We start from the raw sequence: 21,684 nt of genomic DNA, 5'->3' as shown, positions 1-21,684 counted from the left end.
CTACAGTAGTTATTTCACAAATAAACTGCAAATCAAATACCAGCATTTTATTGGTCTCTCACATGATAAATAGTGTAATTACAGTTTCCATTATGCGAAATCTATTTTACATTATTTACACTCACACCACAAACATAATTGTGTAAATCTATGTCCTGCATGCACTTTTAAACATTTCACAATCCTCATTTCAAGTTTGAAGACAGTATTCTTTTTTACCCTGTTTCTCGTTTGTTGGTTGACCTCACATGGAAAAATTATTTCCCACTGCCAAAACTTTCTTTATACAGTCGTCTCAGTTTTTAAACCGTCATCTTTTCCTCAAGCACTGCAACAAGAGACCCCGTTCCTTCTGGTATCTGTGTGATAAAATGCGTTATAAAGTCTTTATGGAAAAAAAGACAAAAATGCAGTAATTGCTACAAAGCAATTTTCAAGTGCTGTGGACTAGAGATGTGTGGGATTAACAAAAAATTTAACACTTAGTATTCAAAATAATGCATTAGTTAATCATTAAGTAATGGTTAATTTGCTCACAATTGAGCATTAGTTAAAAAACAAAGCACTAGTAATTAATGTTTAAACTAAACATTTAAGGGTCCCAAATTATGCATTAGCTAAGCTCAGTTAAACTTGCAAATCCTGATTAACTTGTTCAAAATTATGCATCAGTTAAGCATGAGCAAACACATAATTCATGATTAACTGAACACATAGTAAGTCATGTTAACCATTATTTACAGTTTGATAAACCATGTATTATTTCTTTGATTTGTCGTGTAAGTTAACTGAACAACTAGCTTTATGTTAATTACTGCTGGTTTGCAATTATATATAGCTAAAATTATTGGGGGCACTTATTGGGGAATGTTCAAGTTTATTGACTAAAACAAGCTAATAATTGAGGCTAAATGTCATTAACACATTACAATATTACAATATTATTTTTAGAAAACAGTATTTTGCTGAGAGTGTTTTTGTGTTGGAACTGTGGCTGGTTTAGACCTGTCATGACACTAAAACCACCAGTAGGTGGTAGGGGTGGAGGAGAAAAAAAATCATTGATGCATCACAATTGTCATGGTCACCATGTTGAGTGCCTACCAGACACACTATGTCTGTTTCTGAGTGCTACGGTACGCTTCGGTATGTTTTTATGGCCATTTCCACTGTCAAAAGGTACCTAAAGGCGAACCGTACCTTACCACGTTTTGCGTACCTTTTCAGAAGGGTACCTAGCACAACAAAAGGGTACCAAAAGGTGGAGGAAAACGCGCAGCTGAACGCTATTGGTTTACAGAGATACGTCACTAGCTCGTGGACAAGCACAAGAATAAAAACAAAGGAACCGCCATTTTTAATTACACAGCCGAGACATCACACCATAATAATATTTACATATAAAAATGAGCCATGGTCGACCCGAGCTTAAACAAACCTTGTCATCATCTTGAATGAGCTTGACAAAGCCAAGAAGAAGAGCAGAATCTACCCTGTGCCCCATAGTTGTTTGCAAGGCCGTCTAAATTGAGAGCCATTTCGATTTCTCACTTGCGCTCATCATGCGTCTATATTTGAAAAAACAAACTTCTTGAGCTGATGATAATAACGTGCACGTGGTTATTGAAGTGCTTCTGACACACGATCATCTCAGAAATGGACAAACGCGACAGTGACATGCAAAAAAACAAAGTAGAAGCCTGACAAACAAAGGAGCAAATTATTGTTTCGGCAACCAAAAACATGAACAAACTGCCATGTTTAATTATTATCATCGCCTTTTGGACTATTGTGAACTCGAATGATGGAATTACTTGCTAACAAGAGGTTATATGTGCTGGTGAAAATTAAAGATACTGACTGTGTACTACAGTATGTTGCATGTTGTTTTTTGAACCCAAATAAGGACTAAATGTATGTTGTGTGTAGTTTTTCTGTAATTGGTAACAAATCGGAGACTGTAAGGGCTGTATGTGTTCATATATGTTGCATTTATTTATTTTAGATATTTGCAGATGTTGCAGTAGGCTATTTCGCACATTAATCATTAATCTGCTGTTATAATCAATCATGTTCATTGAAAGGTTAGTACTGAACATTTATATAAAAGTATTTATGTGTATAAAGCATCTGTTTTGTGAGAAGTGCTTCTCATATGATATGTGAATGACCCATACAGCTTTACTGTAGTCATCTGCTCGAGCATGAATGACGTCTACTGAAACTTTCTGTCATACCATTGGCAACCCTTTTGGCAGTGGAAACGCAAGCCTAATAAAGGTGAGCCATTTCAAGGCCGCTAGAGTGCACTTACACATCACATCTTTCCTCTGAACCAGACTACCCATCACATAATGTTCATGAACTTCAGGTGTGAGATGCTGAGAATTATGGGATGTGTAGTCTGGTTCAGCAGCAGATGTGATGTACAGAGTGCACTCAAGTGTGACTGGTGGGCACTCAACTTGGTGACCGTGACAGCAATTATTTCTCTAGTGATTCAGAATCAATTCTTAACTATGTATAGAATAACTAAAGGAAGTGTGGCCAGTGCGGCCTTAATGTGATGCAAGGACACTGATTATAATGGAGTCACTCACAGCTTGTGTCCTGCAAACGCAGACTGTAAATAAAAGTAAAAGTGCTGCAAATGCATGAAGCATTCTGTGCTGCTGTTTTCAGGCTACAGTACATCCGTAAAGTATTCATAGCGCTTTACTTTTTCCACATTTTTTGTTACAGCCTTATTCCAAAATTGATTAAATTAATTTATCTCCTGAAAATTCTACACACAAAACCCCATTATGACAATGTGAAAAAAAAAAAAAATTATTAAAAAAAAAAAAAAAACTGAAAAATCACATGTACATAAGTATTCACATCCTTTGCCGTGAAGTTTTAAATTAAGCTCAGGTACATTCTGTTTCCACTGATCATTCTTGGGATGTTTCAGCAGCTTATTGGAGTTCACTTGTGGTAAATTCAGCTGATTGGACATGATTTGAAAAGGCATACACCTGTCTATATAAGGTCCCAGGGTTGATAGTGCATGTCAAAGCACAAAACAAGCATGAAGACAAAGGAATTGTCTGAAGACCTCCGAGACAGAATGTCTCGAGGCACAAGGCTGTGGAAGGTTACAGAAAAACTTCTGCTGCCCTGAAAGTTTCAATGAGCACAGTGGCCTCCTTCATTCATAAGTGGAAGATGTTTAGAACCACCAGGACTCTTCCTAGGGCTGGCCGGCCATCTAAGTTGAGTGATCGGATCATATATAAATAAATATTGATATTCATCATGAATACATAAATAAATCACCCAATAAAATTTTTAAATCTCAAAACATTTTAAAACATTTAAAATGCAGAACTTTCATACATATAATCTAATCATAAACAAACTCATAGAAACTCTAATTCTGGTTGAATGTAACTTTTTAACAATGTCTTTGCACAGCTGAGTTAAAAAAAAGGGAAAAACGTGTGTTAGAATAATTTTGGAATCGGATCATGACTCCCAGAATCATAATCGAATTGGTTTGGATCATGAAGACACGCATCCATCTTATGTAGAGACAAGTCTTAAAGGGATAATTCACACAATTAAATGAAAAATATTTCATTGTTAACTCATCCTCAACTTCTTCCAAACCCATTTGAGTTTCTGGATTCTGTTGTACACACAAGGAACATATACCGAAGAATGTTGGAACGCAGAAGACATTGACTTGCATAGTATTTTTTGTTCCTACATTGGATGTCAATTGTTTCTGGTTTTCAACATTCATCAGAAAATATTGGTTTGTGTTCAAGAGAAAAAAATAAACTAATAAAAGCCTAAAACCACTTGAGTGTGAGAAAATAGTGAAGATATTTTCATTTTTGGGAGTGAATCACTGAATCATTAATTCAAATGATTTGTTCAAAACAACAGAAGAATCGTTTAGTTAAAAGCAAGTGAACAGAAATCAATGTTGGATTTGCTTGTGTAATATTACTGGTATGTCATGTCTTGCAGGAATATTTTTGTTGTAATAACTTGATTTATTGGCTCACTCTAACTTCATACTAATAGGCTTCACCACACTTTCAAGATGCTTATTCTTGTTTAAAAGTAAATAACAGTGAAAGTTGTAAGAAGACAACAAGTATAACACACACACAGCCCTTGACTTACTTTGCTATTATCCTTTGTATCTCTAGATTCTCTTGCTCTTCTAGTTTCTGCAGGATAACCTTCAAAATGGGCATTTCTAAATTGAGGTACTGAGCTACCTGTTAAATCAATGCAAATGGCCTGTTAGTTTCACTTATTTGAATAGAAATCACTTTCTGTAATACCCGAAGAGCTAGACTTACATCAAGACTAATTTCCTCTTCGTCTGCATCCATAAGGAACATCCTCATAATGATGTTTGATGGTCCTTGGAGAACACGCTCCCACAAGGGCAGGTCTGAACTGCTCAACCTTCGCTTCTCTAGGAAAGATTGATATAATGATCAGAAATGTGTCTTTGGGTGTGTTCACATTTGTAGTTTGCTTCACCTGACTTGTACATTTAGTCCTGATACACTTGGTGTTCACAGCTTGTGGTTCCATTAAAGGGGTCATAAACTTTCATAAATTCATTTATTTGTTTTCTTTAGGCTTAGTCCCTTATTTATCAGGAAATCGCCACAGCGGAATGAACCAAACTCAGCCAGGGTGACCAGTTTTCTGGCTAAACATCTTGAGTGTCAATGAGACACAATGAGTATCTGGTGTAGAGAAGGTGTAGGTCTAAGTAGGTGATCCGAATGATGTTCAGTCTAACCGACAAAATCAATGCAAAGACTCTTCGGTCTTTGCAGGAATCTTATGCTCATCAAGATTTTTGCATCAACAACAAACATCTTAATTTAGAAGTAATTGACTAGAGTAATCTCCTGTCAGTTTTTGACCCTGCTCATGTTTAAATAGGCTGATTGTAAACTGTTGTTATTGTGACCGTAAACGATTGCCCACTTGTTCCAAATCCATTTGAGTTTGTTGCTTCTTTTTGAACACAAATGAAAATATACTGAAGAAAGTTGAAAAAAATCAATTGACATCAGGCCCAGATTGGCTAATCAGGAGGACTGGGAGTATTCCCGGTGGGTTGGTTCGTTTTTTTGGCCGCGAGCGCCGGTTGATAATAAAAAGCGCAAAGGTGGCACTGAAAAGGCCAGAAATAAAAAAGCTGATTACATTTTTTGCTAAAACCAGTGGCAGTAACACATACAGACGGTCAGTTAACATTAAACTAGTTAGGAGCAGTGCAAACAACAATGTCTGAAAACCACTGTTTATGTATCGAACTTTTTCTTATACTGTAGCTCTTCAGCAGCAGCCTCTAGTCCAGTTTTCTTCTAACAGTGAAGAGCCAAGCCCCATAATGTTACTAAGCACTAGTCATGAGCCCAACACACTAGAATGGGCAGGTAGAATTGTCATTGAGTGAATATATTAATTCGAATAATTCATATTAATATTATTATGAATGAATATTACACCTGCTCAACAAAAAATGTGAGACAATTAATGACATTAGATTATTCACTACATTGATAAATCTGACTTAACTTGATCAGAAAACTGAAAAGGGAGAAAAATATTAATCCATCGTTAGAAAGCAATACTGTGGTTAAAAAGTCTGCAGCTAACAGTGCAGTACTTGTTTTATTCTTTATTGACTGGACTGGATTTCTGAGAATAGAATATATATTCAGATATTGCAGAAAAGGACATTGTGATGTTTAAAAGAATAGTGTTGAAGATTTAGCTACCATTTAATGTTCTCATATTTCTGAAAAATATTTGAAGTTATACAGCAGCTGTTTCCCTTGTGATGGTGTCATTAGAAAATTCAATACATTTCATTTTAATATTTATTTTATGTATGTATGTATATATATATATATATATATATATATATATATATATATATATATATATATATATATATATATATAGTATTATTTTTTTTTTGTTTGTTTTTTTTTTGTTTTTTTTTGTTTTTATTATTTTATATTATTCGATTTTTTTTGGGGGGAGGGGGTGTATATTTATGAGCACTAATTCTTAAAGAAAATAGATTCTGATACTGTTGAACATTACATCATGTTACTGTTCAGATAAATCTTCACCTGTGAAGTACTGAATTGGAAATGACATTATTTTAATACAGTCAGTCATGAACTGAAGTGGGGCCGGTCTAAGGCATAAAACTCCAGGGCTGAAAATGAGTCCCACTCCACCCCTGATTGACATTAATTGATTGAGTATTTTATAATATTACTTGTACCTACTATGCATGTCAATGCCTGCTGCTGGTTTCCAAAACTCTTAAGAACATCTCGTGTTTAACAGTAAAAGTAATTAATTAAACTTTAGAACCACTTGAGTCTGCGAAAATGTTGAGGAAATGACCATAATTGGGTGAACTATCACTTTGGCCAGGCTAAATAGGCTATGGAGTAGAAAACCAGCATCAATCTTAGGCAGAGGCAAGGCATTTTCTTTCAGATTGGCCTTAAAGGTGTTACAGAACAGAAACCTGAATGGCTGAATAATTAGAGTTCAATACATAAATGCTATACCATGAACCTTAAACACCATTGTTTCCTCATTCTCATGTTAATCCTGTGAGTGTAAAATCCCAGTACAAAACAGGCCAATCAGAACAAAACACTGACTCGGACGTTCAATGCAATGACTTCAGTTTTGTCTTTGTTTAACTGAAGAAAGTTTTAGCACATCCAACTGTCTTTTTTATCAATGAATTAGCAGAGAGTGTCAATGGGGTTGTAATTATTAGGCTATAAGGTGAAGTAGATCTGAGCGTCATCAGTAAAGCTGTGGTAGGAGATTTGGTTCTTTCTCATTACTTGCCAGAAGGGTGCCAGAATTGAACCTTGTGGGACTCCACATGTCATGGGTAACATAGTAACTCTCCCTTCAAGTAAGATATGAACCATTTGAGGTCCTGGATATGGTCAAAACTGATATTTTAATATTAGGGGAAATATTTGTGATTATAAATGAGCAAATGTTTCTGGAACATTCCTACGCCACATGACATATACTTTCTTTAGATATTTTAACATATTGAATCAATGCACTCTATGGCAGCTTTAAATATTACAGTTTTTACAGTTTTTTTAATAGTACCCAGGGGCGTTGCTAGACATAAAGCTCTACTGGGGCACGTGCCCCCCCCCCACCCCCTCAAAAAAAAAAAAAAAAAATAAATAAATAAATAATAAATAAATATATATATATTATATATTAATATATATTATATATATATATATATATATATATATATATATATATATATATATAAAATCGCACAGGAATATCAGTATATTAATATAGGCTTTGCTAAAAGGCTGGTCAAATGTCTTTTTTTACAGAAGCTAACAGACGCACAAGCTGTGACCACGGTGATGAGTCAACAATCGCATATATTTTGACTTATTTAAAGTAGGATATAGGCTATAGCATATAATAATTTTGTAAAGAAGTGTATAAAAAATGTAGCCAATATATATAACGTCCCTGCTATGTAGCGCATATATAGCCTATATTGTAACCCTTTCAATAGATAGACCTCATCAATGACATATTAAGCATGGACATTTAAAGGACAAGTTATGCTTTGCGCTGTGAGATGCGTCCATGACTTTACACATTAAAGTAATAATCAAGTGTGCGCAGGTTATGTACCTTATGGAGTCACTCTCTTAATATTGGGTATTGAAGAAGCATAAAATGCTGTTATGAAACAAACTCTCTTATATCTGCTGGTGCTGCTATTAATACGCAGATCTCGGGTTATGCTGGTGCAGCAGTTAATACACGGTTCAGGTAATCAAAAAGCCAGCTCGCCTACATGATGTTTAATTATGGGTGGGTCGCAGGTGGATAAGTTCAATCATTGGTTATGCAGACCACTTTGCCTAAAATATCAAATAGTTTAAACGCTTTGATTAAACTAAAGCGAAACTTATTCATCAATGGATGTTTGTCATAAAGAGTGATAATATAGGCTGCTATTTTATTTCAGATCATGCAGTTAACAAAGATTCAATATTCCAAACTGAATATTTCACTTTTATTTTATTTATATTACGATTGTATTTAACAGACCAGTTTGTGTTTTGGCCGCGGCATATAGCGGACCCTGAGGCACATCGCTTCACTTCAGTTTATTAGTTATTCTTGTTTATTTTGTAAATAACTGACCCACAAAAACTAAGATACAAATTGTACAAAACAAAATTCGTTCAAAGAATATTTTTCTTCCGACGAAAATATATAGAATTAATATATATTTTTGTGCGTCTCCATCCGCTACACTGTGCAGTGTTTGTTTCGCTCCACGGGAAAAAAGGATTTAATTAATGCTCCCGTAATCGCTGCTACAACAAAACCCCTGTGATATATTAGCTACATATTTTTATAAATGTCTTTACACAAAATTACTGTATGCTAAAGCCTATAGCCTACTTTAAATAAGTCAAAATATGCGATTGTTGACTCATCACCGTGGTCGCAGCATGCGCGTCTGTTAGCTTCTGTAAAAAAAGACATTTGACCAGCCTTTTAGCAAAGCCTATATTAATATACTGATATTCCTGTGAAAGTTTGACACTGTACATTAAACTGAGGAGAGTTTAACTACTTCACAACACTCAGTCACCTGAACTCAGCGCGAGGGAGAAGGAGAAAAGTGCAGCGTAATTAGGTTTATAAAGTCTTTACCTCCCTGACTCCTCATTCCTCCTTTTTGCTTCATACAAAAAAATCTATCAGGAGGCATGCTTAGTAATATCACCATCATATTGTTTAAACTTTAGTTTTGTCCACTTGCAACACAAATAAAGCTGTTATGCTGGTTTTACAATGCATGAGCGGCGCGTAACAAGCAGGTAGCCGTCTTTTTTGGCGCGCATGTTTACTACCGGGACTACTCGGGACTCTCAGAGCAGCGCCTGCAAGAGGCGCGCCTGTTCTTTGCGCACACGCGGAGATGCGTCAGATTGCTTTTTGGTTAAACACATTGCTTTCACCAGCGTTGGTTCGGTTGCACTTAGAGAGTAACGTCTTTATTTCGGAATTACCACTCTTAATAAATACACTTGCATATGAAGTAAATCTTATCTCAAAGCATTTACTGGGGCACTGGAGATTTTTACTGGGCACGTGCCCCAGTGAATTGGGTCTAGCGACGCCCCTGATAGTACCTATATAACTATTTTGATACCTCTAATAAATCAAAAGATATTAATAAGATAAGAATTTTGGTTTCCCAATTCTTGATCACTTTAAATGTCAACAATGTCAGTGTGGTTCATTTAAATAACACTGTGAACACTATCATCTGAATCTTGGTGTGCACCACACAACTGGACTGAGACCATTGAAAAAGATGAGTCTATATGCTTCCCTATGACTTCCATTGCAACTGAAACATGGATGTAACACAGACCAGAAACATCTAAACAAACTAAATACATGATATAATATCACAAAATACAAACATAGAAATGATCAAGCCTAAATATTTTTTTTACACATTATAATTTAATTCAGGAATCTTGAATGTGTCTCTTTGTAGTACATTTTTGTTTCAGTTTGATGGAGGAATTTAAATATTTTATATCTGTATATCAACTGATACAAATACCATCACATGTACTCACATAAAAGTAGAGGATTTAGCCAAGAACACAGCATTATACACAGCACAAAATATAAAAGCAAATATGTATATTGCTTTGTATATTTTCTGGTTTGGTCTTAAAATGGGTGGTGTCAATGATTAAGATTTTTTCAACTTCTGTATGATTTGGAATAAAAGGATGGTTCTACATACCTCCAGTTTGATGAATGCAGTAGAGGGAAAATTCATTTGGACTGTTTTCTACCTGCATTAAAAAAAATGTAACTGTAAACCCTGTGGTTCTTATGTATCAAACCTTCAGTAATAATAACTGTACCTACTTTAAATTTGTGTAGCAGTTGTGTAATGACCTCTTGTGTCGTCATCCTGCTGTTAATGTGCACATTTGTGGTTGCTCCAAATGATGGTGTGAAAACAGATGTCTGCAATAACAAAATGACTCAGAGAATTATATATATATATATCTATATAATATATATATATATATATATATATATATATATAGATATATATATATATATATATATATATATATATATATATATATATATATATATATATAAATTAAACAATAACAAAGTCATGAAAAAAATGTTGAAAAATAGTGTGTTCCAGACATTTAAAAAAAAAACATTTTTCCTTTTTTTTATTATACAGAAGAAAGCAAGTAATAGTAGGCATTTGGGGGAATTTATTTATTTGTGTTTTATTTACTCCCAAATGTTTTTATTTTTTTTTTACTTTAATACAGTTTGTTCAGTTATATTTTATATTTTATAAATATAGATATTTGTATTATAGGTGAATTCAGTATTTCAATAATTTCAATAAAGAAAAAAAAAGATCTGCATATTACTTTTTTAAGAGTCACCAGAATTGATCATATTACCATAAGATAATTTAAATAAAATATGTTTATTTTTTTCATTAACTATCATTCATTTTGCCATGTTGGACTAACCCATGTTAGGCATTTGGGGCAAAAAGTCTTTATTTATGTCTAATAAAAGTACTGTATATGAAATTTAATAGTATCGCCACTATAAACACTTTGTTTGTTTCAAAGCCAATTAAATTGATAGATTTTAAACTTTATTTGCATATGTTAAACAATTGTACATTGTGATATACATTGTCATGACTATCAGTGGGACTTGTGGGACTATCAAGTTTGCTATTCACCCAGACTACAACCTCCATCATGTTTTGCATCAACATGGACATTGATTACACACTACAGCTGACACCAATTTAGACTGGATTATAAATTGCTTGTTGCCTGCCACGACTGACGGTGGGCAGAGTAAAGCTGCGGTCACACTTGACTTTTCTTCCCATAGACTTCCATTCATATGCACGCGAATGCGTCAGACCAGAAACGCAAAGTCATGCGTCAAGTTTCGCAGGTTGCTGCGGTGCAAAGTTCAAGCTTTGTGAACTCTGACCTGCGAAATTGCATCACTTGACTGTGTGAGACACATCGAGGATCAAAACATGACCTCTCTGGACAGAAATTTAAAACATGGAGCTCGCTTTTTTTAATGTCTAATCATCTTGTTTAATCCCGCCCCTTTTCGCAGTGCCATATGACAAAATTTCGTACACACAAAGCCCAGTGTGGACCATAGCTTGAGGCTTTGTGAAATACTGAAACAATCAAGAAAAATGTGTCGAGGCTTTGAAGCATTTAGAAACCCATCTCTACTGTTACACCTGGAAGTCATCTTGAGGTATTACTCTGAGACCACTTCAGCAAAGAAAGTATTAAGCACAGTCAGTAATTAAAATTCACGTTAAATGAACAAGTGGTGTGGGTAGTGTACCTGACTTACGCAATATTGACTTACGGAATATGCCTGCACATTGTCCACTAGTACGAGTGCGAGTGATTTTTTTTTATGTGCAATTTTATGTGAGATTTGCCAGGTCCCGGGTGGAAGTGCTTGTGAAATGGTCTTAATTATTTGAATTGCTTTAGTCAAGTGACATGGTTGTTTCGAAACACGTAGGAGTAGTGTTTTGAAACTTCTGCACACCCGGTAAAAACGTAATTTTTTTCATCAGCCATCTCTAGCCATGACCTGTTTTCTTGGATAACTTTTTTGGATTACCCATTTTGGTACTGTCTGCTCCTCTTTGATCCTTGCCTGCATGATCATCACTTATTCAAATAAAGCTCCATTTGGAACTTTCATTGTCCGCACTATACATAACAGACATATTCAACCATCAGCTGAGATGCTTACAATTATGCTTGTAAATTATTTGTTATGCATCATTAAGAGACATTCAAAACAAACTGTAAGTTACTTGCTGCAGTTCACTTAGTTGTTTCTGAATTTAGCATATAATCCTTAAAGCACAAATCTGTAGCCAACACAATTCCTTTTTTGATATTAATGAATTCATGTATTATTTATGCGTTATTATCAGTGGTGGAAAGAGTACTGAAAAATCATACTCAAGTACCATTACTTGCCTAAAAATGTAGTGCAAGTAGAGTAAAAGTATCTGTTGTAAATATGACTTAAAGTATGAGTAAAAAATACTTAAGAGTAGTGAGTATTACATTGGTAAAAGTGGATGCGTATTTATATAATTTGTGCACGTGTGTGTAAACGTAACATTCTGTAGTGCATCTAGTTATTGCCCAGCACACCTCATAAGATGATAATATTAGGTTAGATTTAGGTTGTGATGTCAGGTGACCAAAATTCAACGTCTAGCCAGTGTCTAAGGACAACATTATTTTGATGTCCAGTAAGGACGTCAAATGACGTTGATATTTGGTTGATTTTAGGTTGTTAGAATGTGACCAAAATCCGATGTCGAGCCAACATTTTAAACCCACGTCATATTGACATCAAATACTGACATTTATTAATCTGGTATAGCAACCAAAATCCAACATCTGATAGACGTCATATTGGTGAAGTCCACACAACATCAAGCTGTAACATCATTAGGCCTTGATATTTGGTTGGTTTTAGGTTGGACATTGGATGTTGACGTTGGCCTGACATTGAGTTCTGACGTCAACCCCATTTTCTTTTACAAAGAAAATGCAACCTCCCCATGACGATGTGGGTAAAACGTCAATCTGACATCATGTTGATGTCTTGTGCCTGCTGGGTGTTTAAGACCATTTCGGTCATCATCCAGTAAACATCCGTCATCTTCTCATCAGTGACATGCATCTAAACAGTCTCTGGGTCAATGCGCATAAAGACTTTGGACATCTTCTTGAACACTTTCAATGCTTCTTAACAATTTTCTGCAATTGTAAATTGCCCATGTCTTGAGGTGGTTCATTATGATGCAATTTGCCTTCTATGTGTGATTTGATTAGACAGGAATCACAGGACTATTTTTCCTTGTCTATGGGGATTAGAAAAATCAAAGTAGTGACTGCAGGATGAAAGAAAGTAGTGGAGTAAAAGTACAGATACTGCACTAAAAAAGTACTCAAGGAAAAGTAAAAGTACACATTTTTAAAACTACTTGGTAAATTACAATTCCTGAGAAAACTACTCCATTACAATGGTTTGAGTATTTGTAATTAGTTACTTTACACTACGGGTTATGATAAACAACATCGAATGCATACAGCTCCAAGCTTGATGTTTGGATCGTTGCACTTAAACTACAGACCTTATAGTTGTAGAAGTGTCCATTGATAGAGAAGCGATGGTTTCTGTTCTTCTGACTTTCAATCATCTTCTTACTTTTCACCCTCATTTTCACCAGCGAGGCATCGCTCATGGTGCGGATCAGATATGAACTATCTTCATTGATTTGCGTGGTCCGCGATGGCCTTAAAGTCGTGGTCTCGTATACGATGTAGTCTAGAAGAGAGTGTAGGTTGTGTTAAATGAAATGTGGAACTAATTTTTTAATGCAGAAAAACTAGTTATTTATTAAATGTATTTTGGGTATAGTTCACCCAAAATGAAAATATGTTAGTTTGTTCATCCTCAGGCCATCCAGAATGTTAGTTTATAATACTTAGGTAGAATATTAAAAAAGACTTTTAAAGAAACTGTGAAACTGGTGATTCATAAAACACAAGTCAGTGGCCTGCTGGCACCTTGATGAGTTAAAAGACATGAGGGTACAAAAGAATTAATATCCAATCAGGATGAAGGTATTTTATATACATTGCCCCACAACAGAAACAATAGACTTTTAATAGTAAGAATGTTATAAATTAAATTCTACCATCAGATGTGCATGTGATTTCTTTAGTAGCATGTGTGAAATACATGTTTTTGCCTTTATGTGCCTGTTTAACAGATTTACTGACATGCAATACTTAATTCACATTACCTGTATTAAATTAACTTCATGACATCAGTCGGTATTGAAATAACTACTTTTGTGACCCAGACATGGTTTACATCACAGAATGAGGAAGAAATTAAACTATTTAATAGTATTCAATACAATGATAAATACTATAGGTCAATTTGATTGCATTATAAATATAATTTATCCTTAAACAATATCCAGCATGGCTTAAAGAACATAAATAATTCATATATTGCCACAATGATTTTGGTTATGTCAATGTTTGATCCATTATCTGTGTTGCTATCATGTTTATCCTAAGTGCTCAGTAGTATATTGAATATTCATAATCTATATGCGTAGATTATGCACATGGCTGCCCTCCGGCATCCAGTTGGAATGAAACATAAAAAATATTACAATATATTTCAGAGGACTTCAACTTTGAAGTGCCACTGTCCTACAAAATTTCCTGCAATTTTCTTACCTGCTTTGGAACATCTATTTTATATTCACAGGTTGTGTTTTACATGATCCTGAAATCTTGCACTAAGCGGCTTTAGTGTGTTTGATTATTGTTGAGCTCCACTCCAAAGTAGGCATTCAGGAGCAGGGTTGAATAACTCTCCACTGTTTATAAAAAGGTCTGTCAGTGGATACTTATGACTTATTATTGCCATTATATGTTATCATTATAAATGCCAGAAATATTGTAAAAATTTTTAAAGTCTATCCCTAATACCCATTAACTCCACCATTATATATGCACTAATGCCTGTGGATTAAATGTAATAATAATAACAATAATAATAAACAATAATAATAATGTCCAGTTTGTTACACAGACTGATCGATTCCCCTTTATAGCTTCTCAAGGAAACATCATCACGGGTATTAATTTTATCTATATGTTTTTTATTATTCACCAAGAATCACAGTTTTACCTAAAGATCTTCTTTATTTTCTACTAGAAACAGGTGCTCGAGTAAATTTACCGAAAATTATTTATGTATGTATGTATGTATGTATGTATGTATGCTATGTATGTATGTATGTATGTATGTATGTATGTCATTATTTATTATTTATTTATTTATTTACTTATTTACTTATTTATTTATTTCTGAGATACCATATTGATTCTATCAGTTGTGTTACCATAGTCCAAATCATGTACCACAGTCCAAATTCTACTAGAACATCAAATAATGTTAAAGAAACTGAACCTTCAGTAGGATTTTCAGGTGATCCAGCTTCCTCCAGTTCAGCAATATTGTGAAGGTTGTCAAATTCTCCCCATCGTGTCATACCCCTAATGGTACGATTGATCAAATGCCAAAACACATAATCATATTAGAAACCATAAGACAGAATCTTCAACAAAGCCACACATCCATCTATCTATCTATCTATCTATCTATCTATCTATCTATCTATCTATCTATCTATCTATCTATCTATCTATCTATCTATCTATCTATCTATCTATCTATCTATCTATCTATCTATCTATCTATCTATCTATCTATCTATCTATCTATCTATCTATCTATCTACCTATCTTAGACACAGAATCTGAGATAACAAAATAAATAACACTACCAACCTTTTGCTTCCAAGTGGACTGATAGGGTCTGATGATTTGATTGAAGACTCATTTGCAAATATCTGTTTCTCATCTTGTATTTGTAACCGAATGGGTCTCTTTACACCCCAATAAATGACCAGGATGCCTTCCAATGTCACCTTTCCTGCATACTAAAAACATTAACATTAGTTCTAATGATCTTAAATACCATTCATTTCCAGCAGAGGGCAGAATAATACTTTTTTGTTGTTAGGCAAAAGTACTGGAGGGTCCAAGTCCACACATATGCATGCAAAATCACACACTGCCACAATTGTCAATTGTTTATGCCACATTTATTAAAGCAATGACTGCATAATAATCCATTATGATATAATTATCCATAAAGACATAAAAGCAATATTTTACCTCATGAACAGTGAGCTGCAGGTGTGTATTGTCTTTCAAGAAAGCAGTTGTAGGTGTTCAGTAAAGAGAAAACTCAGCCCTTTGAATTCAGCGAGAAAAGTGAGTTAAGCAAGAATGGACAGACATATTAGGAAATTAGATAAATAAAATTGTTTAAGTTACAATTATATTTTGATTGTCAGATTTTCAATGGTCATCTCAGATGTCAGGCTAATGTTTACCGTAAAATAGTCTGCCATGTCATTGATAACATATAGAGTATTCCTTTGACTCCATTAAAATATAATTTGTGTATATATATATGTATAAATAAAATATAATGCAATACAATATCAACTATTACTGACCTGGAGCAAACTTTTCCAGCACCAACTTGAACGACAGAGTTTGACTGGACTGCATTCATTTCAACAAACCAACTCGATCTGCGAAGAAGAAAGTATATTCTTTATACATTTTACATGCACAGCATTTAATACATGAAAATATTAATTCAGGATCACTGGAAATATGTGGCTATTCAATATTGCCCTGGTACATTTCACTTTTCAAATTATACAAACAATGGAAAAATTTACCGTAAAAAAATACCGTAATTCGTTACATCAATTAATTATTATAATTAATTATTATTATTATTATTATTATTTAAAGTATAATTTAACTGGTTCAAAATTTGAAATTGATCCTAATCTAAGTCAAAAATATATATTGTGGTCAAGAAAAAAAATGCATTCAAAAAAAGTAAAAATATTTCTTACTATAGAGACCACTATTATTTGTTGTTGTTTTTGTTTTTTACTTTGGTGCAAAACATTTTTATTTTCAAAAAACAATGTTTTTACCCTTACATTAAGTATAGTTTTGCTTTGGACCAGCCTAAAAAATACTGTAATTTGTTGCAGCGAAAATTTATACATTTTCCCTTAACATCAAGGCCATGAATTAATGGTCCAGCTTAAATAATAATTTTTGATTGCAACTTATTAAGAATGCAAACTTCACATTTGAATTAAATAATTGCAGAGGGCAAAATGCTACCTGGTCAGCGAGGATTGATGTCATGTGGTAAAAATGACTGAAAAACTGTGTAAAAACAACAATATAATACAGTACATTAAAAATATAACAATATGATAAAGCATTTCATTTGTATGGCGACACGGTGGCTCAATGGTTTGAAATGTCACCTCACGACAAGAAGGTCGCCTGTTCGAGTCCCGGTTGGGCCAGTTGGCATTTCTGTGTGGAATTTGCATGTTCTCCCCATGTTCATGTGTATTTCCTCTGGGGCTCCGGTTTCCCCCACAGTCCAGAGACATGCGGTAAACTGTAGATGAATTGAATAAACTAAAGTGGCCATAGTGTATGTGTGTGTGAATGAATGTGTATGGGTGTTTCCCAGTACTGGGTTTCAGCTGGAAGGGCATCCGCTGTGTAAAACATATGCTGGATACACTGACGGCTCGTTCAGCTGTGGCGACCCCTAATGAATAAAGTAACTAAGTCCAAGAAAAATGAAATAAAATGAAATTTCAGTGTTCAATGTTTAAACTGTATAGTAATTTTACTTTATTTATTTATTTATTTATTTTTTATTTGATACGGAACCTTTAATTGTGATTTATAAGGTATTTATAAAGCATAACAGTCCTCGCTTTAGATTAGGTCACAATCTAATCTAATCTAATCTAATACACGCATTACGTGTATTAATAAAGCATTTATTAACAAAGTACTATATGTATGAAAAATAAAATGCGTAAATGTTCATTTGAATAGTTTATTAATCATTTATTAATTCATTCCGAATGATCTTTAAAACCAACAACTAAATAACTGGCTTGCAAATAATGCAATACTTAATTTAGTAAAGAAAAAATAATAACTAACAAAGGATTAGAATCATTATGCACACTATACATGTGTTTATAAGTCAAGAATATAACGTTAGTAGATGTAGTTAAAACTATGTAGTAATGTCTATTAATGTAGAGCTAATGTTAATAAATGATTCATAGTGTGTACAGTTATTATAATGTGTTACCAAAATCTAGTGAGGACATTTTATGCTTCATGAATCCTTATAAATGACAATTAAATGCTCTGCTAAAAAGGAAAAAAATTGAAAGAGTGTGATTTCAACAGAGGGTTTCTAGATAGGATTGCAAAGATTGCAATGTAAAAAAGGGAGTCAAATTAAGCAAAAAGAATTATTATTAACAAAGTATGAAAATACAAGAATTAATATTAAACGTATATAATTATTTATTAGTCAGCATTTGTAGCTGTAGTTATGCTTACAATGACTGTTAATGTAGAGTTAATGCTAAAGAAATGCTAAACTACTTGCTAATGTTTAATAAATGATTTATAGTGTGCAGTTATTATTGTTCATTTGGTAACACTTTATTTTGATAGTCCAGTTGAGTATTAGTAGACTGTCTGCTTAATATCTGTTAATACAGACATTCAACAGACATTTAACTGACTTAAGAAACGTTGCAAGTGCCATGTCAACTTACACTAACACTAACCTCAACCTAACAGTGTACTTGTAATCTAATGAGAATTAGTTGGCATGTAGATGCAATGTAACTTAATTCAAGAAGCAGATCATCAAAATAAAGTGTGACCGTTCATTTTATGTGAATAATAACTCCAGCTCCAGTATTGTGTTTCTTGAAACACTTCACTGACTGTTTACAGTTTAACAGAGGTTATGTGATGGCAACATTAAAATGTATTTGTTTAGCAATCATGCACTTTGATAAAACTGGTTTTGATATGACATAAAGAACAATGCTTTTTATTGATCGTCTGCATTTCATATCTGTTAAAGCAACAACAAACATTTAGTTTTACTGCCAAATCCAACCCAGGCTCATTCTGACTACATACCCCTATATACATTTGTGTAGAGAGCAAAAAATGTCCCAGGAGCTACGTTTTTTTGCAGTTTTTGTTTTCACAAATCCACCGGAGGCTGCTGAGTATGCTTTTTGAGATCTCAAATTTCTCTCGCGAGTGCCATTCACGCATACTGCTCTCATGTAAATCCACCAGAGGCCGCTGTCGACTGACTGATTTCCTTCACTGACCAACTAACCGATCCCCCCACCCCCCCTTCCCTAAACCCAACCCAAAGTGTTTTTAAAAGCACCGTTGTCGTGGTCAACTCTGCTCTGCGTCTCAAGTCCGCCAGCATAAGCGCGAGCTACTTGACAAACTGGTAACAGTGGAAAAACCGTCCATACGGAGGTAAGCACTCAGCTGGTAAGCAAGTAAAGGAACGGCATCATGCCGCCCCGTAACGTTTGTTTTAAAGACAAAATGCAGCCATACGTAGCTACATAATTTGTGATCTCCAGAAATGTATAGGGCTACATTTTCAGAATGAGCCTATGTTGACCATATCAGCTGAATAAAATTCATGTTTCTGCAGTCATCAAGACATTCAAGACTGCCTAATATTACACACAGAAGAGTTTCAACTGTGCCCAAACATGTTTCTTTCAGCATTAATGACTGTGGTATTTGAGTGAAAACAGCTGAAAATGCTCCATGCTAATGTGTCATTAGCAAACAGGTCCTTTCAAAAGTCCCTTCTTTTTTAAACACTAAAGCCTGAGGCCACTCGAAAAAAGAAAGCCTGCTGGTCTTGTGTGTTTAGGATTGTTTGAGTTGTACTTTCACTTTGCTCAGTCAATCCTGAAGCGTTTAGTGAATTTGAGTATTAGAGGGAGTGGTGTGGTTGTTCAAGTCAGTGCTTGCTCTCAAAAAAAAAAAAAAAAGCCACAGATACAAATCCAGATCCGCGGCAAACACAGATTTGAAAGGATTTTGACTGTCAAAAGATCTGCATCTGTATGCAAATATGGCTGTCAACAAATACTGGACTAATGGAATCAAACAAACAATGGTGTGACTGACCTAGTGGGTGCTTTGATGTTAAAACGACATCAAAAAACACATCAAAAATTATGCAAATCAATTTTATTTTAAAAACTTGACATCTATTTGACATGCAAACATTGATGCCCTTTTGACCACCAAAATAATGACACAAAACATTTTTAATATATGAAAATATGTATCAAATTTAAGTTTAAACTGAATTTTGTATTTCTACAATGCATGTAAACTACTTTGACATCAAAACAACGTCAAATTGACATCTAACATTGACCTCAAAAAATATATCTAAAATCCATCAAGTTTTTTTTAATGTCTCAAATGAAATCATGCTAAAATATAAAGCCCCTAGTATGTGTACAACCAATTTCAGACCTTATTTTGGAGAACTTATGCAAAACTTCTTCACGTTTGACTCTCATACTTCCTTAGTTACCTGCTAATCTCATAATACAGCACATGTACATGTGCGTCAATAAATGAAGTCAACAGCAAGCAACATGAATCTAAAAGCATGCGTCTCATAAACAAACTTTATGTAACGCTTTAAACATAATACCGTAGTAACACATAAACACTTCACTCACCTGCTGTCTGCTTAGATCCAATGTCAGTGGACTTTAAGAGGAAGGGGTCACATATCTCTATCTCCAGCCACGGTTATAGCAGGGTCGGGACAGATAAGAGGAGTTCGGGACAGAATGAAGAGCTGTAGTTCTTGTCAGGAGTTTTTCTTGTGATTGTGACAATGTTTGCCGTAACCTGAGCCAACTCACCTCTGCTGAGTGCCTTCTGGGAAAGCCTAGCAATGTCATGAATGCATGAACACACCCATGGGTAGGGGTTTGTGAGTTTGAATTTGTTGGCGGAACAGGAAGTTTGGCTTTATATGTGACACATTAGGCTGTATTAGATATTAATAGTATATTTCCAGAACGTTTCAGTATTTGATTTAAAATGTAAATGTTGCTGGATTTGGTATCTATTAAAATGTATATGCTCTTTGCAAATGAAATGCATGCTCTTTGACTACTTTGTCAAGCTGTTCTATATTAGGTACTTAAATAACAACCAAGATAGGTTCATTCTGAAAACGTAGCCCTATATACATTTCTGGAGATTGCAAATTATGTAGCTAGAAATACACATGTCTTCTTTAAAAGTACGTCTTTAAAACAAACGCTGTGGGGTGGTATGACGTTGTTCCTTTTCATGCTTACCAGCTGACCACTTATCTCTGTATGGATGGCTTTCCTGCTGTTATCAGTTTGTCCAGTAGCCTGCCATGTACGTCAGCGTACTTTAGACACAGAGAGAAGTTGAATATGATGACAAGGTTTGAGTCCGGCGAAGAACGGTTCCAGAAAGCGGGTATAAAACAACTACAAAAGCCAAAAAATTAAATCAACAAGTAAATAACAGGGTAAGAATGTGGTAAAATAAGAAAACGAGGTAAAAATAAGGCGAGGGCTTTTCTTTTTCTAGATTTCTTTTGAAAACTGTTGGTTGGGTTTAGGGATGTGGGTGGGCGGCTCAATCTGTGCTTTTGAAAACACTATTGGTTTAAGGGATCTCCTGGTGTATTATAGCCCCTCACGTCATCTACGCTCAATTAATTCTGGACAAGTGATTATTTCCAGAATATCAAAATAAACTGTAGGTGGTAGATCTTTCTCATATCTGGCACCTAAACTCTGGAACAGCCTTCCTAGCACAGTTCGGAAAGCAGACACACTCTGTGTCAGTTTAAAACTAGATTAAAGATTTCTTTGCATTAGCA

The 21,684-nt window shown here is 34.5% G+C and overlaps 1 protein-coding gene and 1 long non-coding RNA gene across 2 annotated transcripts; both read right to left on the bottom strand.

The window, feature by feature from the left end:
- Positions 1-282: 282 nt before the first annotated feature.
- LOC130236688 (ras association domain-containing protein 6-like) lies at positions 283-16,053 on the bottom strand (the record flags this gene model as incomplete). Its single annotated transcript, XM_056467437.1, is given in 11 exon segments — positions 283-312; positions 314-359; positions 4,177-4,274; positions 4,359-4,477; positions 9,899-9,950; positions 10,027-10,128; positions 13,358-13,551; positions 15,220-15,305; positions 15,600-15,751; positions 15,990-16,031; positions 16,033-16,053. Coding segments are annotated over 11 exon segments (942 nt in total), but the record flags the coding sequence as incomplete, so codon positions are not given.
- A 4-nt stretch (positions 16,054-16,057) lies between these two features.
- Positions 16,058-20,709, bottom strand: LOC130236749 (uncharacterized). Its single transcript, XR_008838480.1, has 3 exons — positions 20,492-20,709; positions 16,337-16,414; positions 16,058-16,068 (listed from the first exon to the last, which is right to left on the bottom strand). It is a non-coding gene; the product is annotated as an uncharacterized LOC130236749 (long non-coding RNA).
- Between the last annotated feature and the right edge of the window lie 975 nt (positions 20,710-21,684).

Source organism: Danio aesculapii, chromosome 10 (genome assembly GCF_903798145.1).
Source record: "Danio aesculapii chromosome 10, fDanAes4.1, whole genome shotgun sequence".
NCBI classification, from domain to species: Eukaryota; Metazoa; Chordata; class Actinopteri; order Cypriniformes; family Danionidae; genus Danio; species Danio aesculapii.
Note: the sequence above shows the minus strand (reverse complement) of the source record. Positions and strands in the feature narration are given on the sequence as shown.